At 48.6% G+C, this 26,922-nt stretch overlaps 1 protein-coding gene across 1 annotated transcript in view; it reads right to left on the bottom strand.

Annotated features, from left to right (window-relative positions):
* FOXO1 (forkhead box O1) overlaps positions 1 to 5,403 on the bottom strand; it is a 61,321-nt gene extending 55,918 nt beyond the window's left edge. Inside the window, exon 1 of the mRNA XM_064715518.1 lies at positions 4,664 to 5,403. Coding sequence (XP_064571588.1) covers positions 4,664 to 5,269 — 606 coding nt within the window. The 5' untranslated portion in view covers positions 5,270 to 5,403. The remainder of the gene's footprint in view (positions 1 to 4,663) is intronic.
* Between the last annotated feature and the right edge of the window lie 21,519 nt (positions 5,404 to 26,922).

Genomic DNA, 26,922 nt, shown 5'->3' with positions numbered 1-26,922 from the left:
GGAAGCTCAAAAGCACTGACACAGTTCAGCCATGAGTTATCCAGACACAGGTGAGGAGAGCACCTTGCACCTGCAAAAATGAAGCTGAACTTTCACACCTGGAACTAAGCAAAATACAAGCTGGTGACTGACAGACAACACAGGCTGCTACAAGAGGCATTTTGGTGGCAGTGAGCAGGTATGCAAGACACCAAAGAGTTTTCTCCCAAGAGGGTGGGCTGAGGCCAGGTGTCATGGCAGAGCAGACCCAACTGCAGCTGCCAGCTCCTGAGGCTGCCACATGTATAGTAAAAGGTGTGATTGTATAGCACTGACCTCGACAGAATCCACAAACAGCACGCCAAACATACACACCTCTACCTGCATATGCCTGTGCGTGCTCAATTAATGTACAATACATCATGCTGGGGGGGCCACAGATCACCTGGGGAAGCATCTTAAGGGACAGAGGTAAATGCCCACAGTACTGAGGGAATACACAGCCTGAGTTAAAGGCAATCTTCAATTGTGATTTTTCCCACAAAAAAAAAAAAAAAAAAACGTAAGAAAAACCACACAAAAATGATTTTTAAGGTCCCTTCCAATCCAAACTATTCCGTGACACACTGATTCTATGTACTCAATTTAAATAAATCATCTAAATGTCCACAATTTAAACTGTCTCTTGATCTAGGTTCAAAAGCTTTGAAAAAATTCAGTGAAAATTATTCTTGATTTTTCAGTCTTTCTAATATTTTTTACTCCCTGTGATTTTCAAACCAAATACAACAGAACCAGAGCAACCCAGAACTCATTTTGCATGGAGACCAAATCACTACAGAATAGTGCTGAGCATAGAGAGTTCCTATGATAAGGCCACCCAAAGCACCTGTCCCAAAAGCCTGTTTTGTCCTCAGGCTTTCAGGCTTACAACCATTCATCCCTCTGCAGCTAGATATTCCATCCTCATTCCTTCAACAATGGCAGCAAATTAATTTAGGTGAACATGCACCCTTGGGACTAAAAGTCAAGGAGGTGTATATGCCCACGGGACCTTAAAACTTGCCACCAAGAAAAATCAACAACACAGCTGCCTCCAGATGAGTGACACCAAAATTCCATGTTTCCTGTTCAAAAACATTACAGGGTTTTATTTGAACCCATTTTCAAAAGCAGACTGAAGGGATGAGACCATTCAAGGAAGCTTAACTGCGACAGCTCCTTTACAATAAATCTCAACACTTGCCATAAAGCAAAGACATGAAATATGCACATCACAGAGATTTTTTATATTTTTTGTACGATGATTAGCCAAAAAGCTATCACATTTGTGTCAAAAAATAATTATCTACAGCTGCAGTAGAATTCTTGCTTCTTCTGTTTTAAGCCTTGTGTCTCCCACTATCACAGGCAAGGCAAAATGTTGCTTTTACTCAAGCACTACACTAGGAGAAAAGTCTCCTTCTTCCATGTAACTTTCACAACAATTTCTTTGTTATCTCTGCAGCAGATCTTGTTCTTGCTTCGCTTTCCCTGAGCAACACAGGTCACTATCAGCACTCATTCACAACCAACAATGCAGCAGGTCCGGCAGAGCACATCCCAAGGGCTTCATTCAAGGCAGCCACCCCATGGGGGTCATGGAGACTTTGCTCCCTTAGAGCTCAACAGGGGATTTGTTTATAAAGCAGAGTTTATGACAAGAAAATCAGGAATAAACTACTGTGTATGTATAACAGAGAACAATTTACCTACTTAAATAATTTCATGTTACTGATAATTTTACGTTAATATAACATATTTTGGCTCATACCCCCTTATTTTAAAAGGCATTTTTATTTTAATGTTTTTATTCAGAAGAGCCTGGATGCTGTTTTGAGTTGCTACCAGATAATGGTGACACCTCTGAACTTTCTCCAGTGAAAAACGAAAAAGAAGCTCAATATCATGTATTAAATCAGGACAGTACATATTCACAAGTACTAGAGCAGTCAGCCCTCAACTTCTGCCTGAGAAACACTGCCTTGCCACTATGCAAAGTGCACATTCTTTTTCAGCTCTTGTGTGTGCATACATTTTATGAAGAATTTGAGAGATGCGATATTGCACTCGCAAACATGCAACACAAAGACAAAGTGTCTCGAAGTTTTATTTAAGGGGGAAAATAAAAAATACCCCCCGTTTCCCAGCCTGCGTCAGCAGCGCACAATGCACTCCCAGCCCTCAGTCAGTGCCAGGCTCTGAGGGAACCCGCGCTCCCTCTGTCAGCAGAAAAGTCGGCGGCTAATCTGTGCTCATCTCTGGCGCGATGCTCCTCCTCTGCGGGCCCTCGGCTGAGTCAGGCTCCGCTCCCGGCCCCACGCCTACCGCAGCTCCCCAGACCGCGGGCAAACCAACGGCTCCCAAAGTGGGAAAAAATAAAAGTAATCCTCGGTCACGCTGGGCCGTGGAGAATTGGCGATAAACAAGGCAAACGAGCTGCACGCCTCAGCCAGGCCAGTCACAGAGTTGACACCCAGTGGCTGCTGGTAACTCAGCTTGAAAGTGTGTTTGAGAAACTCTGCACTTCCTCGGCTGAAGTGGTAAAACCTGCAAGCATGCAACTTTCCAAGCAGCCGGGCAGTTATGCAGCCAAAGGGATGGGGGCAACACGTGCCCCAAGCATAACACGGTGACTATTTAATTATGGAAGGAGAGCCCATGCGTATTACCCACCAGCAGCGGCAGGCTATGTATTGCCCTCTACCAGAGGGTATTGCAGCCAAAAATCCTACCAGGAGCAGCTCTCCCTGCCACAGTGGAGGTATGTGGGCATAGGATGTGCTCAGTCTGTTAGAGGGAGGTGTGCGAGACTTCTTCCCTGCTGGAGCACCACAGGACGAGCAGCAATAAAATAGGAAGCGCCGAGTAAGTTACACAGCTATCAGTGTTTCTTACTTGCTCGCCTGAACTTGGGAGCGATTTGGTTTTATTTTGGTTTGTTTGGCTTTTAGTTCTCTTCTACTCAATTCTGAAAAGGCACTTAAGGAGACTAAAATACCACTGGAAAAAAAAAGCAGCACTTTCAAGTGACAAGTTACCTTATTTAAAAGCTGTCAACTATCAATCACTTCACTCCTATTAAAGTTTTTCATGACAGATGTCTTCAGACAATTATCCTTTAAACTTTTTAGTCAAACACATCAATAGAAACTAACAAACTACTTTCAAAAGCTCTAAAAACTTTCAGCTAAAACTGAGTTACAGATTAATCTGCATTTCCTTAGCAGGAAACTTACTTCTAAAAACTAGAAATTTACGAAAAGCTTACTTCTAAAAAAACAGAAATTTACAAAAAGCCGACGTAACAAACATTCCTAGCAGTGCAATAAAAATACATAAATGCAGGATTTGAGTTGACACTTTTTTTAAAATAAGAGATAGGTAATACAAATACTAGAAAGTGAAGCAGAGAGCTTGATTGGCACTAAGTGGAACTAAGTCCCGAACACAGGAGAGTGCGCTGATGCTCGCACCTCACATACATTTTCTGCCATCATTTAACCCCTCCAGGGCGGAGGAGGCTCTGCCCGTACGCAGACGGCACAAGCTCCTTCTGACAATGCTCCCATCGCAACAGTGTCACAAAACTCGGCGCTGCCTCCGCCGCGCACGGGGACACACGGGTGGGTGACACTTTCTTCACGGAGGCCCCGGAGAAGGAGGACTCACTGGCAGCAGCGCTGAGCCTTTCTCACCCACGGGGATGCAAAGCCGGAGGGTACCATGCGCCCGGCGCTGCCACCGGGGCGCCGCAGCCCCAAGCGCAGCTTCGCCCGCCTCGCCCCGCAGCTGTCGGGGGGCAGCCCGTGCCCGAGGGTCCCCGGGACCTGGCGAGCGGGTCCCTCGGAGATCCCACCCCGGGATCCGGGCAGCACCCGCTGCGGCTCCAGCCGGCGCGGGGCTGAGCACAAATCCCAACAGGTTGCTCCCAGCGCTCCGCTCAGACGGCAGGGACTGCGCTGCGGGAGAGAGGGGACGAGGGAGCTCCGTCCCACCACGTAACCCAAGAAAGGCGCTCCCGCAACTCAAGTTTAACAAAGCCATCAGGTCAAATACTGCAGCTTACTCATTAAACGGACGGTTTTTCTGCAACCCTTGTTCTGCCTCCGCTCTTTCCCCATCCCTTGTTTGCCTCTGTCCCCGCTCCACCGCCCGACGGCAAAGCCCTGCAGCGCCAGGCTGCAGCACCGGCCGCGTCCCGGGGCCGGGCAGCGCCGGAGCTCCCGCGGCACCCCCGGCACACGGGGGCTCACCCCGGGCAGCAGGAGGCGGCGCCGCTCCTGCCGGCTGTGCCCGGGGACGGCGCCGTGACACCGCGTGAACTTTTGCTTTCGGCGGGGCAGGGCTGGGGGAGGCGGAGAGCGGGGGGGCGGCCCCGGTCCCTCCAGCGCCCGCGTTCTAGCGGCAGGGCTGGAACGCTTTTCTCCCGTAGGAGTTCTCCCTTTGGAAAAGTGAATAAAAGTAGGAATGAGAGGTCAAACTGAAAGCGCGGAGCCGGAGCACTGCAGGCTGCGCAGCGGGCACCGTGCAGCCGGGGAGGGCGGCGTGCCCGGCCGCCTGCAGCGCCGCGGCTGCGCCCGGGGGCGGCGGAGCCTCCCGGGACCCCCCTCCGACGGGACGTCCCCCACCACCCGCCGCTTACCTTCCAGCCGGCCGAGCTGTTGCTGTCGCCCTTATCCTTGAAGTAGGGGACGCTCTTGACCATCCACTCGTAGATCTGGGAGAGGGTGAGCCGCTTCTCGGGGGAGCTCTCGATGGCCTTGGTGATGAGGTCTGCGTAGGACAGGTTGCCCCACGCGTTGCGCCGCGACGAGCTGCTCTTGCGGGGCTGCCCGGGCACGGGGCCCGGTGACAGACCGGCCACGGGCGGGGGCACCGGCGGCACCGGCGGCGGTCCCGGCGGGTGGAGGCGGCAGCCGGCCTCGGGCGCCGGGAAGTCCCCGCAGCGGCAGGCGGCAGCCTCCGGGGGGGCGGCGGCGGGGGGCAGCGGCGCGAAGTCCTCGCTCTCCTCTAGCAGGCTGAGGTTGCTGATGAAGTCGGCGCTCAGCGCTCCCGAGGCGGCGGCCCCGGCCCCGGCCGCGGCTCCGGCCGCCCCATCGGGCTGCCCGCCGCACGACGGCGCCGGGCTGGAAGTGGCCGAGCTGGGGGGGTTGAACTCCGGCCGCGGCAGAGGCCAGGTGCAGGAGCGGGGCCGCGGCAGCGGCTCGAAGTCGGGGTCGATGTCCACCAGCTGCGGTGCTTCGGCCATGGCGGGAGCGCGGCGGGAGCGGGGCGGCTTGGGCTCAGCGCCGCCGCCCCATGCAGGCTCCGGACGCGGATCGGCGGGGCACCGACGGCGCGACCGCCAACTCTCCCGGCCCCGCCGCCCTAGACCTCCGGCCTGACCTCCCGGCCCCGCCGCCCTAAACCCTGCCCCTGCCCGGCTCCGGATCCCTGCCCTCCGCCGCAACTGCAACAGCAGCGACCCGGCCGCCCGGCGCGCACCGACTGGAGCGACCGCCCCGCGCGGGCCCGCCTCCAGCCGCCTCCTCCTCCTCCCGGCGGGGAGGGACGGCCCCGCAGCGCCAATGGCAGCGCCGCGCCGCCGCCCGCCTCCCGCCGCTGGGCTGCTCCGCCTGGAGGGTGCCGGTGCCCCCCGTGCTGCTTCTGGGTGGTTTTTGTTTCCCGGCGGCGCAGCGGGGAGAGAAGGGGCGAGCGGGCCGGCGGCGGTGCCCCCGCGGCCGGGGCTGCCCGAAGGCAGTGAGTGCTCGCACGGCGAGCCGCGATGGGGTGGCCACGCAAAATTCCCCCGCGAGTGTCTCTGCCCCAGTCGCTGCCGGCGGGGTCCTGCCTCCCGCATCGACGGGCCCGTGCGTGTCGCCGGCGGGGATGAGCGGGGAGTTGGGAGCATCCCTCGGGGCGCGTCTCCCCGCTCCCACCGGCGCCCCGGCTCCGTGCGGGGCCCTGGCAGCCCCGCAAGCCGGACCGCGGGTGCGACAGCTGCCCTGCCCCGCTCCCCCCGCCCTCCTCCTTCCCTGGCCGGCTCCTCGCCAGAAAGTGTCTGCACCTCCCGAAGTGATGAATCTCCCCTTCGGCTGAGCGTGTTTTCATACCGTGAGCGTGTGTTTTATTCCGTGAGCAGGCACGGAGCACGGGATAATTTCATCCTAAGTCAACTATTGAACATACTTTATATTTTTCCCGGCAAACCCCAGGGCTACTCAATTCATTACGATTTGTATTCTCCCTTTTCGATGAGGCAACAGTCACAGGACGCATCGCCTCTGCCTCCCCTGCCCATCAACATACAAAGATACATACATATATATACACGCGCACACACACACACATATATATATGTTTGATTTAACACAGAAGTGTTATTCTGTTTAAATTTAAAAAGAGGACATTTGCCTAAGCTAGGGAAATAATCCCAAGAATGAGACGCGACTCAACATTCAATTGCTCAAACTGGCAAACTCTACATTTTAGAAAATCTGTTTTGTTTTCAGTAGGAGGAGTGCTTTTAAAAAACATACTTCAGACATGGCTTCGTAAGTCACAAAATTCACAACCAGCCACGGCATTTGACGTTGCATGTCAATGAACCAGCAGAGCTGGGTAACTGTCAAAGCTGAGCCAGAAAACCTGCTACCCTTTCCTCCTCTCTGCATCAAGGCAGAAAGTGTTAATGTTATTTAAATGCAGTTCATTGTTCCTATAAAAATATTTTCTGAAAATGTGTAGCAATAATGAAGGAGAGAGAATACAAGGCTGGATTTAGGCCACGGTAATTTATTGTCAGCTCATACATCTAGATACTCACGCTGTCTATTATCAAAACGCTTTTTAAAATATGTGGTGACACCTAACTATAGAGTTTGTGCAAAATATGCATAAGTGCATAGTAACTGATCACATTTTAAAGCACTGCTTTTGTCATGTTTATTTCATCAAATGCCAAAGGTGATTTTACCTTATTATAGGTTGGCTGCTCATCAGATTTCAGCGTTGCTTGGCCTTTAAGTCATCTCTATGTTTTGTCAATCCTTTAAAGGATTCAACCCACAAATTTTTATTGTTTAGCCCACGAATTTTAGAAAACACCTTTTTTTTCAGGCCTTTTTTTTTTCAGTTTAAGGAAAAAAAAAAAGAAAATAAAAGAAAGCAAAGTAGTCCCAGTTCAACCTAATAACTTGCATGCCACGTTTCAGCTTGGAACAGCTTTCTGTGGCAGTGTTACACAACTCGGCTGCAGTAGTTGCCCTGCAATAAGGGAGAGCACCCTGCCTTGGAGAAGCAGAGGTTATATAATGGTGAGAAGCAGCCAGGGACGCGCAGCGAATGGATGTGTTTAAATGGGAGCCAAAACAAAAGAAGTGCTTGAGAACACAGAAACATTTTCTTTTTCTTTCCTTGGTGTCTGAAAAAAAATAAAAGGGGGGTCTAAGAGCCAGATTGGCACCCATCCTGCTAAAGGAAGTGGATTTATTACCCAGGCTTTCTTCTAAGGAGTTTTTTTTAAATCTTGCAGTCCTTGCTCTTCTATTTTGTCCAAAGTAGGGATGCTATTCCCTGAACTCTACTGGTATATGCAGATGTTGAAAAAAAGAAAGCTTCCCTTTGTCAGATGCCAACTGTGAAAACTGGGAAGAAAGCTACTGTTGGGGGATTTTAGGAAGCCCTGGTGCATTTGTAGTTCAGCCCAGGTGATTCTGCAGGATACAGATGGTATTCCCATTTCTTGGCCCTACGTGACATTTGCCGCTCCCCTTACCTTCTCAGCAGGGCTCTGCCACCTTTGTGCCCCATGTCACGGTGTTCTTGCAGCTCAAAAGTTGGCAGTGCATACAGAGAGAGCAGTTTGCAGTGAGATGTGAGGGACATGCAGGTGGAGAAGATGATACCAGAACCTTCCAAATGCTGCATTTGCTCAGCAAGCGGGGCCCTGTGACTCACAACGCAACAGACAGAGCTGAGCTGCAGAGATTTTGGCTATTGCATGCCAACAGCTGGGACCAGGTCTGCTGAGGGTTGGAGGAAGGATGAAGGCCAATGAGACAATGCTGTGCACTTTCCTGGGATGAGTAATCCTGGTAGTCTACTCTGACTTTGGCACAGCCACCCAGGTGAATGAGTTCTTCTGTAGGGCCCCAGTCCACACACATGTGATCTGCCCCTTTTCATTTTAGAATTTATCCTCTCTGTCAAGAATTTGGGGATTGAATCAACAGATTTTAGAGTCAAAGCAACACATGCCATGCACAATGAAAGTGTCTAACCCTGCCTGCACTGCTCTCCTAGTGCACCCCAACGCTGCTGACCGCCCTTAGGCAATGTCATGTGGACAAACCCACCCATTCAGCTGCTGCAGGGAGCTTCCTGCTCCTCAAACAGCTCAGCACAGTGATGGCTCAGTACAAGAAATTTTACTGCATCTACAAATGACAGCATTAGGTTTATCTCATCTCCCACAATGCTGAAATGCTGATGGATGCACCACAATTCATTTTCTACTCCCACCCTCCTCCTCCTACACTCCACCTTTTCATTTCTCTACTCCTACTCCTGCTCCCATTTTCTACTCCTCTACAATACAATATCTCCTATCAACCTTAACATCAGCTTGTATTTTTTTTCAAATTTAAGACCTGAAGATTGCCTTTTATCATCACTGAAATAAAGCAGAGCCTTCTATTCATATTCTGGGTTTGAAGCAGCCAAAATAAAGGATCTGTGCTGTCTTTTTACTACTGTCTGTATAATTCACGTTCTGAGGTTTTGATCAAATTCAGCAGGAGATTACATGAAGTTGAAAGCACTGGTACTCTATGTACAGCAGCTCTTTTTTTCTACACGTATGTGCATAGTGAGAGAGTACAAATGTTTCTACAGCATAAAAAGCAGCAATGAAATACCCAGTGTGCGTCTGGTATCATCAGAGCTGGGAGAAATCCTATTTTCTGAGGAAGAATGAGGAAGTTCAGCACCCTCAGTTTCCTCCCCTGAGCCTCAGAGGGGACATGATTTGCAGTGCATGTTTCTGAGCAGCCCCTCCCCTCCCAGCCCCGCACAGAAGGGTTTGGACACATCCTGGCTGAACAAGGCATTTACACTGCCCTGCCAAGGGAGTTCAAAGGGTCTGAGACTTCTTCCAGAGCCCCTGGAGAAAGGCAGTCCCTCTTGCACGGCATTTCATGGCAGGAGCTCTGCTGCTGTGAGTTACTTCCTGGGGCTGCGCATCTTTCCCCACCGACCGCACAAACCGCAGATGGAATTTAAAGATCTGCTGATCCCTCACCACAGCTTGGTGAGCCCACTCCCTTTCCACCTGCCCTTTGCCTCCGCCTCAGACGCAGCACCCACAGGCAGGCCGGGGTCTGTCTGGCCCAGGGAGAGGTGGGTGTCACATTTAGGGTCACTCCATGGTCAGTGTCACGTTCAGGGTCACTCCATGGTCCCTGGAGAGAAATACATTCTTCCCATGGGTGATTCACCACCCCAGATAGTGGAGCTGATCAGACACAGAGGTGCCAGGCTCTTACTCCAGGTAGTTCACACTTTCAGACAGCTGACTTTAGGCCAGCAAATCCCACTCATCCCACTTTATAGTGCATGGAAATACACAATCTTTGACCCCTCTGCCATTGCATCAACAGTGAGAAAAAGGCTGTGCACACAATGGCTCACTGGCTAACTAGGTGCTGCAGAGAGATAGCAAAACAAAGGCAAAATGGCTTGTCCTGCTTTGCAGGGGGGAAAGCTGCCCACTGTGAATTCACATGATGTGCAGAGGACTTCATGGGTGATGCATAGGCAGGGACCAATTTTGGTCCAGGTCCTTAAAAAAATTTACATCACCACAGAGGTGTCAGGGTTCTTGCTGGTGAGGGATTTGAAGTTATCTTGGTTTAGGTCCATCTCCTTCTACATGTGGGGAAAAATCCTGAATGCTCCCATAGAGGCAGCAAGGCCCTTCTGGATTTACATCCACATGGCTGGAACTGGGGCCACGTGCTGGCTGCACTGCTTGCCCACCCCTCTGGACATACTTCAGAGTTGAGAGCTGACAGATCTTCTTACAATGTGGTGCAACTCCAGCCCCTAGAAAGCCTTCAGGCAGCCCACCCCCTCTTTTCAGAGGAGATGGGGAGCTGTGGTTGGTGATGGCAGAGCTGCCCAAACAGCCAATGCCTCACCCTTCATCTCCCCACAGACTGCTGCAGGGAGCTGGGCTGGTTCACACACATCCTCCTGCTCCTTCTTCTCCTCACCCTCCTTCTTCTCCTCCTCCTCTTCCTCTTCTTCACCAACAGCAGCTGACAGTGGCTCTTCAAACCAGACAGCCACAAGACACAGACAATTCCTTCCTCCTCCCCCAATTTTTCTGTAGCAGCTTTGGTGGCAGAGAGTGGCCAGAGGGCTTGCCAGGCACTGCTGCCAGGAGGAAGGGTAAAAAGGACTTGTCAAGTGGGACAAGGATGGGGTTGTGCTTCCCAGGCTAGGAGGTGGAGCTGCTGGGTGTTGGGCTACCAAAATCTAAAGGCTGCTGACGTTGGACCACCCTGGCTTAAAAGAGGTGCCGCAATAAATATTTACTGTGTGTTTTTGAACAGTTTCCTTTGTTGTTGTTCATACCTCATTTGTTCTCAATATCTGCAAAAATGTAAACAATAAAGATTTGAGGGCAAGGTTTCATGGAACCATTTCTAAGTGGCAGTTTTATAAGGAATCAGAATTTAATTTTACATTCTCTCATGCCAGCGCTTATGCCAGAAGTACTTGCATGTTTTTCCAATCAAAGAAAAGAAATAATAAGACAACTTAACTGGTTGGTGCAATTAATGCAGCTCAAATTCCTTCTAGGCGTGATTCTTAATATTTGGACAAAAGCATATTCACTGAATGAGCTCAAATGAGGCATAAGTTACTGGGAACCAGAGTCTGCTGTCACAGTTTGTAAACAGAAGCTAAACACAAGAAAATATTTCCCACAAGCTCTTCTCTCAACTCCCAATCCAGGCACAAGACCTCCCATTTAAACATATGTCCTCTGGCACCCACACATGCACACCCAAAAGTGAAAGACTGAAGTGCAGCATGGCCAAGGAATGATCTTTGATCGATACAAAAAATACCAAAGGTAGTGCCTGCATAGCGGTATCTGCTCCCAATGTGTCATGTGCAATCACTGGCTGTGATGTAAAAACAGAAGGCAGGAGTTTATCAGGTTTCAGATTCAGCTGAATCACCCGGCCCACCCCTATGCAAAGGCCAATGTGCCTGGAAGTAAACACAGTTCAAGTGCTCTGTGTGTTTTCCAGGGTGTTGAGTTTCTGTTTTGTCGTAAATATGATCTATTACAATATTCTCCAACGTTCTACTGTCAGTGTTTCACCATTTTCAGGTGTGTTTCTCACTCCTTGTTTTCCTCCATATATTGCTGAAGGAAAGACCGACTGGCTCCGCATGATAGCTTTTGTATATTAAATAATTTTATTGTGTTTGAGCAACAAACTAAAAACAGGACGCTTGACAGTTACGGTATAATTCACTGGTTTCTTTTCAGCCTGTAGGAAGGAAAATTTATGGCATGGTACAATGCAAAGCTTGACAACTATTTCATCTTCTTTTCTTTTGTTTCCCTGGAAAACTGATAGCTACCTGTTATCAACAAGAAAAATAATTCACAGGCAGAATCAGCATGAAGGCATAATAAAGGCTTACTTTTAAAAGCAAATATTTTTTCCATTGTTGAATTCAGGCTTGAAAAGTGTATTTACTTATGGATAAAACGATATTTGCATACAAAGAAGTGATTATGTATATGCTACACAAATACATATGCATGATAACATTATATGCATTTTATGCTAGATTTATATAGATGCAAACTTGCCTAGACAATGATAGGAACACAGTATTTTGACACATATGCATATGTTCCTACACTGCTGGTGATTAGCACACCACAGAAGGCAAATCTTGGGCAGGACACTCAGGGAGTAAGGTCTGTAGTGAGCAAATCCTGTCCATAGGGTAAATACCCACAGCCCATGGATGGCAACCCAGGCAGCTTCACTCTTCCACCTCTCCATAAAACAGGTGTAAAAAATATCTACCCATTGCAGCCCTGATGGTTAACTGAGTTAATTGAGATGGTAAACTGGGTGCTCTGAGACACAACCCTTGCTTGTGCCTGGCCTGTGAGGGAGGAGAGCGCACTGATGAAACCGAAACCAGCGTGGTCCCAGCAGCAGCAGGTTCTGCCTGGAGGCAGAGGCACACCACGCCGGCCTGCACACAGATAACAGCAGCAAGCAGCAGTTTCAGTTTTACAGGTACATCTGCCAGGCCCCAAAGAGTGAGCCTCAGCCACGACCAGAGAAGTTCCTGCCACAAGATCAATAATGGGAAGGCACATGCTGGGCAGCAGTTTGGTGGCTTCTCCTTTTATCCGTAGACCAGACGGGGATCTCCAGTGAGATTTAGGAGGGGGATTGAGGCAGAGAAAGGCATGGGGTGCAGAGGAGAAAATGGTGAGGCTAGGCATATCCATCCACCCACACATTACAGAAATGCTGCTCCAGCTGCACAGAACTGTGCAGTGGCTCCCTGAGAGCCACCCACTTTCACTCTTCACTCCCATTGTGGCTATGAACCTTGCTGGCTGATGAAGCATCTTGCAACAAAAAATCCATCTAAAACCTCAAAAAAAAATGCATAAGCAAACAAAAAATGGGTCTAAGACAGAAACTGGACTCTCTAGCATGATTTTGCTGGGGTGAGGATCTCTTAATTGAGGCATTCACAGGGAATACACTTTCCAATGGGTACCAGAGTTTACCAGAGCTACTGGAGAACAGGAAATATAATGAAGGGAAAGAGTGAGAACAGAGAGAAAAGGGAAGAAGGAAAGGGTGGAGGAAGATAAGAAAATCACAAAAATTAGTCACAATGAAGGGAAAAACTATCAAAAAGGAAACGGGAAAAAATAGGATGAAAATGAGCATGGAACAAGGAGAGAAATGTCCACTGTATGAAGAAAGAGGGTGTGTATCAGAGCACCACAAATTGAAACTTTTGCAAAACAAAAAACCCACTTAAAAGACACAGAAGTGCTGTCATTCCAGAACTCCAAGGGACAATAGACAGCCTCCCCAGGTGTCCAGGGCAGGTTTGCATGGGTGTCCCACAGAGAGCTCTCCCAGGCCACCTTCATGTCCCCACCATGATGTGCATTGTGATGTAGTGGGCAAATGGAGCCAGAGCTTCTGCCCTTGGTGCAGGTAGAGGAAATTTTTCTTTTCTAAAGTCTACACTGCAGTGAAGTTCACTTGGTCGAGTGCATGCTGGGAAGCTGGTCCTGCCTCTCTTTCTGCCATGCAAGAGCCAGCCAGCATTTCCTGTCCTTTTAATCCTGAGGCATGGCTGCCATCGCCCTGCAGCACTCACAAGTCTGGAGTAAGCACCCCCAGGCTACGATTCCCTGTGGTGTTCCAGCAAAGTCAGACAGGGCTGCAAGAAGAGGCAAGATCTGGAGCTGACAAAAGAGTCCTTGCCCAGAGAGGCTCCATCCTGGGCACAAGGCACAGCTCATCAACCAGGGGTCTCAGGGACTGACAGCTCTTGATGAAGTGTTGTATCACACCGTTGTACCAGGCAGCCAGCTGCTCCTTCCTTGACCCACCTGAATAAATGCCAAGGCACCCTCAACAATTCTTCCAATCCATCCACCCAGGACCCAGCAGAGATGGTCACTGAATGTGGATACACACTTGAAGAAAAATTCAAGAGTCAAAATAAAAATAGACAAGAGATGAAACTGAATTTTTAAGAATTCCTTAACATATATGCGTTTGTTAAAAGTTGAGCCTTTCATAGTTCTGTTGTACAATGAATTTTTACATTACAGGAAATGAGTGCAGAAAAGCAGGACTCCTTTTTTACTTCCCAGACCTGTGAGATGTGTTTTCCTTTCAGCTGATAAATTCCTACAATTTTTTTAAGTGAAACCTTTTCCATTTTTCCTACTTGCACTCCTCATCTTACTCTCTGTAGAATGTCTGTGACGCAGTCACTTCGCAAAACAAGCGAGGACACTTTTCTCACAAGCCTCAAAAAGCATTGTCCTTTCTACACATCATATTTCCTGCAAAATCAGACTTCTGTAATGAAAAACAAGAAATGCAATTCTAGATGCTGAAGGTGTTTAGGCTTTAACAGAGCCAGGCAGAGCTGCCTTCTCCACTGTTCCTGAGCAAGCCTTTCCAGCCACTCGTGATGTCAGAGGCGCCATTCAGACAAATAACTGCAACCCACATCTCTGTGGATTTTCCTCTGCCTCCATAAATAGACACTTTCTTTGCTGCTCCATCATGTGAATCTAATGAGTGGGGTTTTTTGACATTGGAACTAAATCAGGAGAGCAAACACAGGCACCAGTCTGACTGTGTTTAGACCCTTTTTCCCCAGTCCCCAGTTACCAGAGAGGCACCCAGAGTGAGAAGCAGATGTCCAGCCTCCTCCAGAGCAACGCCCAAAATCCCACCCAGCAGTGTGTAACCCACTCAAAGTCAGTTCCCCAAACCAGCAGGACTCCAGGCCTCAGCCTGCTGGAAAGCACAGAGGAAAGGAAAGGACTTACCCTCTCCAGAGCCCCAAAGCTGTGGAGAAGGAAGCTGCAGAGGCAGAAGCCCAAGGCTGGGAGTTGACTTGGATTGTCACCAACAGTCTCCAGGTTTTTCATCCTGGAGACTGACCTATGGACCATAACTGTGTCTTACACCTCTTCTGTTATGGTACATCATCCAGATCCCTCCAGGGCATCAACTTCAACCAGTGAGCTGGCAGCTTGCAGAGCTGGAGAAAGAGTGAAGAAGGTGGTGTTCTGTCATCTTGTAGAAGTGTCTGTGAAGGATGACAAGGACAAAAATAGGAGAAGACAAGAAAGAGAGAGGACAATGTCAAAGAAGCCCAAAACAATGTCATCATGTACCAAAATATGGTAGCTGAGTGGGGAGATTGTAAAACTCACAACTGAGTACACTGAATTTCTCTGCAGCTCACTGGTTATCAAGGGTCATAGTTTGGAGACAGTGATGACCAAATATTTCTGACTCACCAGAACAGCTCTTAGTTTTATTTGCTTTTCTGACAGGTCTTCGGGAATGTGTCTTTGTCCTCCTGCAGTTTTGCAGCATTACAGATTTGCATTATAACCTTTCATTTCAACAATTCTTGTTTCTCCAGGGACAAGACAGTATTCTATGGCCCAACATAGCCCAGAAGAAAGCCTGCAGAAAGAGTCACCCAGATAATTTTCATGCCCTCTTTGTCCTCAGCTTGCTCCAGCTGCAGGTGAGAAAGGAGGCTCAGTGGTTGCTGGGGGTGTGAAATCAGCAGCCAGAGTAGCTCAGTGGCCAGATGGGTGGTTTGCAAAACAGGAGCTGGAGATCACCAGCACACTGGTTACCCAACTCCTCATCCCACACCCCACTGTTACACCATGGGTAGTGCTCCTCCTCCTCCACCAAGGTTTTCTTACAGTGGTCAGAAAAAAACATCTATTTGAGCAACATCTGTGAAGTCATGCAAACGGGTCTACAAAAACACCTACACCACTAGATCCTTCCTTTGATATTTTAATCCAGCTCGTGTGCCAGTGTCAGATGAAATCAGCGCATCTCTTCCTCAGCGGGGTTACGGCCTAGCTGACAGATTGCTGTGTGTGCAGCGGCGTCTGAGCCCGCCAAGGAGATCTGCAGCCGAGCGAGGAAGTGGGTAAGTGCCATGGAGGTAAACACAAGGTCAAGAAAATGGCTAGAGACAGAGTGCAAAGTGCTAAGAAGAGCAGTGACAGGCATCCAGAAGGGATTTTTCACAGGCGTGCTGGCACGCTGTGCTGCACAGCTTGCTCTGCTCCGTAGGTTTCAAGCAAAAGCAGACTGTGACAAATATTTTGAGAGTGCTTTGCAGGAATGGAAGCTGCGAGATGTTGAATCTGCACTGGCAGAGCCAAGCAAAAAGCGGCGAGTGAACTTTTTCCTACACAGATTGCACCACAGAATAAGCTCCCTGATTTGCAGAGACTTTTTTACACTTCTTGTCACAGGCAGCCCTGCTGCGAGAAAGTTTCTGGAAACCTCTTCTGCAACCACCATGGTGGCATGCCTTGTTTGAATCAGCTGGGGTGAAAAACAGGTCAAAAATTTTGAATGTGGTTTCGTGTTATGGACCCACATTAGCGAGCTGCTGGATGCTCACGTTGGGCATCGCCTCGCAGCAGACGAGGGAGCAGCCTGGCAGCTGCCACGCTCAGCACGGCAGCGGAGCCGCGCCGTTCCCGTGTGCATGATTCACAAGGGCCTGCTGGGGGGAGCAGGCAATTCGTGACAGGAATTCCTTCTAATGCAGTGTGTTTAGCTAGAAACCAAAAGAGCAACCCGGGCCATTGGAAACAATTCAGATGTGAGATTTTCCTTTTGAGAAGACAGCAGCTTTTGCTGGCCGTATCACTGCGGTACAGCAAGAACGTGGGAGAAAAGCCCTGTTTCTCAGTATAGTGCATGTGGCTTACACAAAACCTTTGCTCAGCTAAGTTGGGGGGAAAATGGAGTTAATTAACTTTTTATGGCATTAAAATGGGCCTCTGCTGCCTTCTAACAATATCTCCAGGCAAAGGGGAAAGTACCTGCAATCTTCCCAGTCATAAGGTGGAAGAGCAGCTTTCAAGTTCTTTTTCTGCTGTCCAAGGCTTCTGGGGAGATGGGCATTTAAGAAGCTGTGTGTGGCTTTATTTAGCAGTGGGTAAGGCTCACCTGCCATGACTCAAGCATTGAAAACTTACAGTTTTAGTCCTTGCCACTCAACTTTAACTCCATTTGTAGTTGAGGAAGGAAAACAGGCAGAGAAAATTCACTTATCCAAAGCCTGGCATGGGAGACATGAGAGCTGAGTAGTCAGTCCTCTGTTTTCTTTTCACAGAATCATGGAATGGCATGAATAGGTCAGGACATTAGATGTCATCTAGTTCCAACCCCCCTGCTGTGGGCAAGGACACCTTCCACCAGACCAGGTTGCTCTAAACCCCATCCAAGCTGGTCTTGAACACTTCCAGGGACAAGGCATTCACAGCTTCTCTGGACAACCAGTTTCAGTGCCTCACCACCTTCACAGTAAAGAATTTCTTCCTAATACTCAATCAAATCTACCCCCTTTCATTTTAAAGGTGTTACCTCTTCTCCTACCATTCCATGCCCCTGTTCAGTGTCCCTTTCCAGGTCTCCTGTAGCCCCCTTCAGGTACTGGAAGGTGTTCTAGAGTCTCCCTGAAGCCTTCTCTTGTCCAGGCTGAACAGCCCCCACTCTCAGCCTGTCTGCTTAGCAGAGCTGCTCCTGCTCTGGTCACCTTCATGCCCTATGCCCTCCTCTGGACTCACTCCAGCAGATTCACATCCTACTTTGCTGAGGACCCCAGAGCTGGATGCAGCACTCCTGGTAGGGTCTCCTGAGAGTGAGGCAGAGGGGCAGAATCACCTCCCCTGACCTACAATAAAAGACTAAAAATAATATTTTATTAATACCATCATTACTATTATTACACAGTACTATCAAACACACAAATTTACATTTAGTGTGAGTTTACAGGATCTTTAAGTTCTGTTTCAATGCAAACCAATCTATTATTCTATATTTTAAAGCCATCTTTGTGCTTCACTTTGATAAAAGCTTCATAAATTAGCAATCTGTTAGTGTTGTTCAACCTCTGCTACTGAATTTGCTTTAAAATGCGATGCCAGTGTTGAAGTCCTAATAGCAACTTAAAAATGAGTATGTTGACCTGAAAATGGGCTGGGAAAGGGAGAGAAGACTGACAAGGACTTTAAAGTCTGCTTGGATTATAGTCAGAATTACCAATGGCCTTTAGAACACCAGAATATTCTTATTCGGAAGAGCTGCAGATGGAGTCAGCTGGTACTGGCCCTACAAGGGGAAGGTTTCCCTCCCTCCAAGATTGCTCCCTTTGCCTGCTAACCTGTTATTTTAACAAAGAATTGTTTTCATCAGCCATTCTGCAGGGCTTACCTTACCTAGCAGCAGGGAATGCTGATTTCACAGTGGAAGTGGAGGCAGGGCAAAGAGCAATGGTGAGGCAAGGCAAGGGATAGAGAGGGAACCCTGTGGCAGGAACCAGAGATTCCAGGATGTTGAAGCACCTCGGGAATGTGAGAGGATTTTTGTCTTTTCTTGAAGGTAGGAAGAACTAATTTAAGGCAATCTGTGCAGAAGTGGGATATTGAGAGTCCAAGGAGACACCAGCAAGAGGCACCAAGGATGAACTTAGAGAAAACAGCATGGAAGTCTGTCAAAGGCATGGAAAGACATACACACTATCAGTGTCTGGCTCTCCAAAGATCTGTTCCACTTAAAAGAGAGAAAACATTTTCACAAGAGTCTTCAGACCAGGGCTTCTAGTACTGACTGAGAAGCAGAGCATGTACAACCTGCACAGCAAGAAAGATAAATATTACACAGCAGCAGGAGAGACTTTTCAGGAGACAGCTATGCTATACTGGGAATGGGACTCTTCGCCATTAAAAGTGAGACACTTGCTTGGAAAGCAATGCTTGACTGAGGGGCAGCATGAAAGGACTTGAAGAACAGACCTGAGTTTGCTGAACACAGCGTCTCGTGCTCAGCTGAGAGTTACAGGATCTTTCCAGCAGAATGGTAGAAAAGCAGAACACAGCCTTGAACATGCAAACTGTGGAGACGGTCACAGGAGCAGAGGAGCAGTGCTAGGGTCACACGCCAGGTTTCTCCCAGGGAAGGGATATGCTGGGACAAAGCTTGGGAAGGTAAGAACAAACCTGAAGCCTTCTCAGGCAGCCATCCAGGTAACCTGGGATGAAAGCCAGGGATGAGTGTCCTCTGCGATCTAATAAGTGCCAGCTGAGGGTAAAAATGGGGGAATACTTACAAAAACTATGAAATGAAACAGGGGAGGCTCTGTGATACCCTATGAGCTGTAACTAACTCTGGCACATGCAGAACCTTGTACACATCTGTAGGGATGGACTGTAGGCTCCAGAAACATTAGGCACATTAAGTGCTTGTGGAGGCAGTCCTGAGTGCTTTCAGGGAGTATTAAATCCAAGCAGACCTACTAGGGAGACATCCCAAGGACTTACAATAGGAGGAAGAAGAACAGCCTCCATGGCCAGCTGACCCTTTTGCCTTGTTAAAATCTTCTGGCTTGAATCAGCTGCAGCCCATGTTGGCCTGTCAGCCCAAGTATCCTGATACCATGAGAAATCACCACAAAAAATAGGACAGAATTACAGGGGTTCTTTTCTCCTCTCACTACTTCCTTCCTTCTCAAATGCTTGCTTAGCCATTGTTCTGCAGAAGGCACAAAGATCAGTCCAGATCACCATTGCCTCCTTCACCAGCACCACCAGCCAGGAGTGGTTTCAGGTGACTTTTGGCCAGAGCCGGAGGGCTGGCCTGTAATGCCAGGAGCAGGGTGAACCCACCCAGAGTACTGGCCCACAGCAGAGCAATCCTCCCACACAGGGACTCAGGATGAAGCCAAAGCCACTCTTCATTAAAGCACACCTCCCTAATTCCTGTCACGAAGCAGCAATTGCATCAAGAAGTGCTGCTTTGCTTTGCAGCAACACCCTTTGGGGAGATAGGGTGCCCGGGATCTGGGTCACCTCCCCTAGCCTGTGCTGGGACACAGGAACATCCTAAGCAGCTGTTGGCACCTCTCAGGGTCGCTTTCAGTGGCTGCAAACCCCACCCGAGCTGGTGGTGCTCTCGGTGCTGCACACTCAGCGTGGGTGCCATTTATTGCAGCACAGGAGCTGGGGAAGATGGTGATTCCAAAAGGGCATTTGGGGGGCAGCCCCTGGGGTGCACAGCTTTCCTTACAATGGGCACCATCCTCACCATCAGCTCTGCCACACGGGGAGAGCTGCACAAAGCTGTCGTGCTGCCAGGGTGTTCATGGGCCAGGATAATCTCCCCTCCAAACAGGAAAGAGGCACAAAGTGGGTGTAGGTGGGGAGGATTCCAGAACACGACAAACAGGTATTCAACACTCAGCAATTACAGCACTGCTCTCCCAGGTGCCGCTGTCTGTGGGCACATCTCCTGCCTCCCACCCAGAGCAGGTGGGAGACATTCCCATCTGCCTCCCAACAGGGGATGGGTCATCTGGGGCTTCATTTTCTCTCTCTTTTGGTGGGTCCTGAGGAGGGTAAAACACAGGGACATTATAAAAGTCTTCTCTTGTGCAGGCCAAGGTCACACCAGTGCAGTGGGCATGGAAGATGTCCTGTTCTGGCTTTGAAGTGCTAAATTTCTCTTATATCCCACCAGCTACACCAGCCTTTGTGGGCTACTGAGGAGACAGATTTGGGATTACATTTTAGGGGCCTTCCTCAGATGCTGTCAGCATCATTTGTCAGCAACATGCTCGGGGACATCCATCCACAGTGATGGTGACAGTGGACTTCTGGCACAGCACATCTTGTCACCCCCCTCTGCAGTCCCAGGAGAGCCATTTTCACCCTGTAGCCAGGAAACATCCTCTGGGGTGCAATTCCTTCTTTTCTCCCAAAAAAGAGAGCAAATGACCTCTGGAAATTATGCATTTGAGTGCCATGGATTTATGGCCCTTATAATCAGCATGAAGCAAACATTGAGTTGAGGGGTAAGTAAAATATTGTGGACTAGAAAAAAGAATTATCCTTTGTATTTTCAGAGGAGGTTATTGAAACACTGAACAAACACAGTCCAAGAGACTTCTTAAACTTCAAAATATTTCTGCAATGTATGTAAAAAAGCATTAAGCTGGAGCTCCCTGTTCATTTGGGGTGGGAAAGTATAGCTTCTTGACGTGTCGAGCAACCATAGCCCCAGCAGTTAATCACAGGAAGTGAAGAAGAATACCACAGACATTTATTTCTTGTGAAAAGTTAACTAGTCTGTATTTTACCTGAATAAGGGTGTGACTGATCTGTAGGGGCTAAAATCTTTGTAGGGTGTGACAACCTACAGTGTTCCTTCTTTCTCCAGGATAAAGGACTTCAGTCCTCCTGTGAAAATATCATCCAGGATGGAAAAGCCATTTATCAGGACACTGGTTCAAGGGAAAACCTTGCAACCTGCTGGGTGAGAGGGGGGATGAGAGGCTGGGCTGGCACTGGGAACTGCAGTGCCACTTGTGTGCAATTTCACATCCATCAATGCAACCTCGGGAGAGATTCCAGAGCTTTAATCGCTCCCATTGATTGTGATTAGCAATGATTTGTTGTGGTGGTTTGCAGTGTATTTCCTTATAATCCAGTTTAAGTATAAATCTGCCTTGCAACTTTCTGGATAATTCAGATAGCCTGTAAGAATTGTTCCTGTGGGAGTAAAAGCCTGCATAGCAAAACACCAATTTCCATCATAAGATGCTTTTTAAATAAATCAAAACAATTGTTTTCACTCAGGTCTTTGCACTGAACTGGCAAATATATCTTGCCCAACTGCTGAAGACCGATTAAATTTTTTAGAAAGCCTACTGTGACAATAAAATTGATACATAAGCTTTAAAGGAATGAGTGCTGACCAGCTTGTCATACCACAACACTCATAACACCTTCGGGGAGCAGAAGAAACAGTTAAAAGGAAAGTTAGCTGACTCATTTAGTGAGTAGCTGGTGTTACTCGTAGCAGCTTGGAAGTTAACAGATAAAAATGTTATCACAGCCAGCAGCAATATAGCCCTAACGACAGCAGGCAGACTGAGGTATGAAATAAGTCCAATTAACTGTCTTAAACATGGGTGCAACTTGGATTTGGCATTAATATTCCAGTAGTATGCTGGAGACCGATTGACTGCTGTAGTATGCTTTGGAAGACAAGTCTTGCATTTCCACGTCTTCTGCTGGAGAATAATTTTATTTAAAGACATACAGAGACTTTAAAGTGCTGCTCCTTTCGGGTAACTAGGCCAAATATTTTATTCAGTCACACCAGCATAACTTCAATTTACAGTAACTCCATTGACTTCATCAGCACAATTAAGCCCTGCAACAATTTACTTAGTCATGCTATGGACTCTCCATCACTGGAAACCAACAAGTCACAAATTTTTGCCTTGTTTACTTGGAGTTTTTTTCTGAAAGAAAGAAAAAGAGAAAAAAAATTCTCTAGTTGAAATTAATAAGCCACCCAGCTCGCACTGCACACATATCAGATTAGAGAGTTATGTTGCCTCCCTTTGATTTCATGGTGCATGAATCACAGGTCTTGTTCACCTGGGAGATTCAGGAGCTCCAGGGTGGCATGGCATGGCACAGGCAGCCTCACTGCCCTGCAAGCATCTTGGTGCAACACAGCTACCTCTGTGCTGGGCCATTTTGATGGGAAGGGACACACACTCATCCCAGAGACAAATCCTTGTCAGGGACCTTTGAACTGACCTAGCCTTGGATGTCCTAGATTCAAATCTTTATCTGCACTGCTGTGAGAAGGCAGAGCATGCACCCTGACAGTCACAGCTCGTTTGTCACGACCAGAACCCAGCATGCAAGTGTCTTCCTGTAAGTGTCTCAGCAATTAATCACCCACGTCACCTGGACTATCAGGGACCACGAGTTAGTTGTTGATTTGTTGGTTTGGGCTTCTGTGCGCTAAAATCATGTGTCACTGTCTGTGGAGGTGAGCAGGTCTAGCAAATGGTTCACAAAAGGGCAATGCCTTTCCATAGCCCAATTAAAAGCTGCTAAAAAGGCTGTCTGAGGGGAGCCACAGAAACTACTCAAATTAGTAGCTGCTCTGTCTGACCTAATTATAAGAGTCAAAGAGAGGAGGGGTGGGTTAACAGCTACATTTAATTTTTTTATTGCATTTACTTGACAGTCACCACAGTCATTTACTCCTGGGCAGGGTCATGCTGCCAGGGCTGAGGAGTGTGTTCATCCCACAGCACAGTTATAGCAGACCACAGCAAAGTAAGGAGATTACACTCTAAATAGGGCAGGTTGTGAGCCCACAGCCTGAGGTGAACACTTGTGGAAGGCCCCAAGCCCCTCAACTTCTTCTTTTTAACCATAGAGAGAGCAAAAGAAGTAGGGCAAACTTGCCACAGGATTGTAATTTCTTCACCTTTTATGCCTGATTCTGCATCCTTTCACACCAGTAACCACACCTCCCAGCTTGGGTACATGATGGTGACAACCCCAGGCCACAGACAGGTCACAGGTGTGGTGCTCATTCAGTGCCCCTGACCATTCCCACACACTGCAGATGCAAGTCATGGCCATTACCCTGGAGCTGCTGCCACAAGTGACCCTCTCCAGGACCAGCACATCCTGTTTGGTGCCCATACTCATCCCATCTCTAAGCAAAGGCTGATTTTCCTTCTCCAAAAAGCTCTCATCCCACACCAAACATCACACAAAAACAGGCAGGGGCTCTATTCCCTCTGCCAGGTTCGCTCTTGCCCCTCTGCCCACCACCCTGGCACAGGCTGCTGGGGCTTTTTGCCAAGAAATTGGTTTAATGTTGGGGTTTTTATTTGCCAAGCATTAGCACAGGCTCACCTCCATTTTTCTGTGCTGCTCCACCCTTTGTTTTTTTTAAATACCAAGCTCAACTCTCATTTGTGTGAGGTATGTAGGAGTGCTCACAAAAGTGAGAATGGCAAACCATGAAAAAAACCAAAACAAACAAAAAATAAACCCACAAGAATTTAGCTTTTTTTTACCAGTCTTCTTTCCTGAGCAATGGCCGGAGCGACCTTCTCTGCCTGGGAAGAACTGGGACAAGTAAAAAAAAATAAGAATTAAATGTTGTAAATAACACCCAGCAATACCCCTGACACAACCACAGGTGGGACAGATTTTTCTCTGCATTGCCTCCCCGGTTTGCCCTGCACTGTTACTGTGTGAGTCAGGAGCAGCTGTCCCTGCAGGTGTGGGTGCCACACTACCCCCACAGCGTGCCCATTTCAGGTGCCAGCAGACTCCAGAGGGGTCACTGGGGGGAATCTCCATGCCCCAAGCCTCTCCTTTCTCCCTTTCCACACTCACTTTTCCCCTCCTCCTTTCAGCTGCAAGGCAGTGGAAAGTAAAGACAGCTTCTCTTTCCCGTTGTGTCCAGGAGAGGAGGCATTAAGGTTTTCCCTTCCCCATTTCCACCTGGTGAGAGGAGGGAGAAGATCTGACTTACAGGTCTCAGTGCTTTTCCCAGGGCTGGGTGAGAGGGAAAACTGCAGCATTCACCTCCAGCTCTGGATGATGACCAGAGAGGATGCTGCTGGGTCTCAAGGCACTGGGTGTCCTGGAGAAGAGCAGGGATGTGCCCCTCAGCCTCCTGACCACATAATAGCTCTGTTTTGGCCTCCTGAGCCATGCCCAAGTCTGCTCCTGTTACCAACACAGTGCTTTGGCAACTGAAGGAGATGTGGGGATGGCTCCAGGAGGGATAAAGAATCCCCCTTGCACTGCAGTATGATGGAAATACTTCTGTGGGGGTGATTAAAGAGGTGAAACCTGTCTGCTCCCTACCTTGGATTCTGATAAACACCCATTTGGAGGATGTGCTGCAGAAAAAGAGACAAAGAACAAGTTACTGCTAATGTCCGTGGAGAATTGGGAATGAGCCTTGCATGGCCTCATCCAAACTCCAAATAATACTACTGCCAAGACAGAAATCCAAGTTTCTTTTAAAATGTTGGGACATTTGGAGCACAAGGAGCTGCAAGAACTTCAGCCCTGAGCCTGTGGGAGTGCAGCTGGGCACACCATGGCTCAGGGATGAGGGGCTGTGGGCAGAGCATCAGCCAACCAAGCCCACCTCCCTGCCTATCTGATGCCAAACTGAAATGAGCCCCCTCAAAAGCACAGGACCTGCTCCCTCCCCTCTTATCCATCACTTTTCAATGATGAAAATGATGTGACACAGCCCAGGCCAAGGCTTGGGAAAGCCAGCCATTCCCAGCCCCTTGGTTCACAGAGACAAAACATCCCTGTTGGTTGTTTGAGCTACAGTTTTGGTCAGTCCTATTATCACCACCTTGCAGAAAAACTGCCTGGGGTGTCGGTTAGGTTCACACCAAAGCCACAGATTGCAGGGTACACACGTACCCGGGGACTCCGTGCAGCCTGGGAGAAGGCACAGCCCCTCCAACATATCTGCTTGGCAGATGCATGGACATAGGGTCTCCTCCAGCAGGGATCTGCCTGCAGGGGGGCCACGCCTGAGGTTCCAAACAAGGGTGCTGGCCTTGTCTTCCATGGAGCTGGTGCTGGAATCATTGTTGGTGCAGTAACAGTAACATGAACAGCAAAGCTCCTGTGGCAGCCAGCACGCAGGGTCACTCCGTGGCTTCCATCAGGGAGGGATAACCAGCAGCACTGTGCTCTGGGCAAGCAGAAGAGGCACAGCAGGAACCTAGAGGAACAGCCAAGCTTGTTTCACCAAATTTTAAAAAATTATTAGGCAGAGGAAGCAGCCCTAGCTTCATTTTTCACGTTTGCAAACGCCCATGAGATTAGGATCCTTTCTCTGTGGAGGGGGAGAATGGAAGCTGGGAAACTTAACAGTGGCTTTTAAAGCACCTGCAGAAGGCCCTTAGTGAGGAGCAGGAGATGTTCCAGGTCTGGAGCAGAGGGAAGCAGACAGCTGAACACTGCAGAGCACCGGGAAGTCCCTCTTCTCCCCGCTGTATCCCAGCAGGAGCCGTGGCAGCCCCACCAGCCACGGGGGAGCCTTGAGCAGCCTCAGGCAGCCTCCATCCCTCTCTGCCACCCCTGAGTGCCACAGCTTGCAGTGACACAGGAACCAGCTCGGCTGCAGCCCTGGATTCAGGCAGGCACCTTTCCCGTGCCTGGCAGCTGCTCCTGGTTTTGAAGGAATCGGAAACTCGGATTTACACCCCCATGACACCGGCACAATCCGTGTCTGGATATCGCCGCTCGCTATCGCTGCCAATCTGTTAGAGCACTGCCACACTCAGGCCTGGATATCTTGTGACTGTCCTAAAACAACCTTTCTCAAAAAAAAAAAAAAAGAAAAAGAAAAAAGAAAGCAATATTAAGTTGCTTTCAAGAGGGAAAAGGGGGAAAAAGTAATTTCAAGTAATTTCATTAGAACAAGGTTTCCCAGGGCATTAAGCTCTGTGATAACAGGGCCTTTTGAGCAGATCACACTGATAACAGCATTGGAGAAACGTTGATTTTCAACTTAAAATTAGGCTAAATTTGAAAAATTCCTTATATTTTATTTTCTACCTTTTCCTTTTATATTCTCACTTTTCTTCTTATAACTTGTGGGATTTTAAATCCAGTTTTATAAAATAATTTTGCACCTGCTACTACCATATGTAATATATATATATAATGGACTAAGCTCTGGTCTAAGAGTCTGGGAGGCTTTTAGGAGCAGCTGTTGGTGTGTGTCTCCAGTTCCATTCTTCCCACTGGAAGGCACTAAGAAAATATCTCCTCACCAGACAGGCTTATGGTGAGTTCAGAGTAAAGCCTTGTCAGGTTTAAAATGGCAACTTGCTTGAGCAATCCCATTGATTTCAGGGGGTAATCACCAACCTGAGGAACGAGATTACAGCTTTGCTCTTAAATCTCAGTGGCTGTTCTGTTCACACCTTTTCCCTTATCCAATGTGGCTGCTGTGGTTCTGAGCAAGAGGATCCATTCTACTTTTAAAATTATCTCAAAAGATAGGATTTTCCCATCTTTGAAAACTGCCCAGCTTTGCAGAGCATCCTGGGCAGCCCAAGAGCCCATGCCTGCCAGGAACAAGCAGCAGGCAGAGTCCAGCCCTTGAGCAGGCAAAATTCCTTGGCCATCAACAAAATAAGAATAATTTTCCACTGAGGCCAAGGGTCAAGTGGAGCCCCACA

Source organism: Zonotrichia leucophrys, chromosome 1, assembly GCF_028769735.1.
Source record: "Zonotrichia leucophrys gambelii isolate GWCS_2022_RI chromosome 1, RI_Zleu_2.0, whole genome shotgun sequence".
Classification (NCBI taxonomy): domain Eukaryota; kingdom Metazoa; phylum Chordata; class Aves; order Passeriformes; family Passerellidae; genus Zonotrichia; species Zonotrichia leucophrys.
The sequence above is the reverse complement of the archived record's forward strand: the minus strand, read 5'-3'. Positions and strand labels throughout refer to the sequence as shown.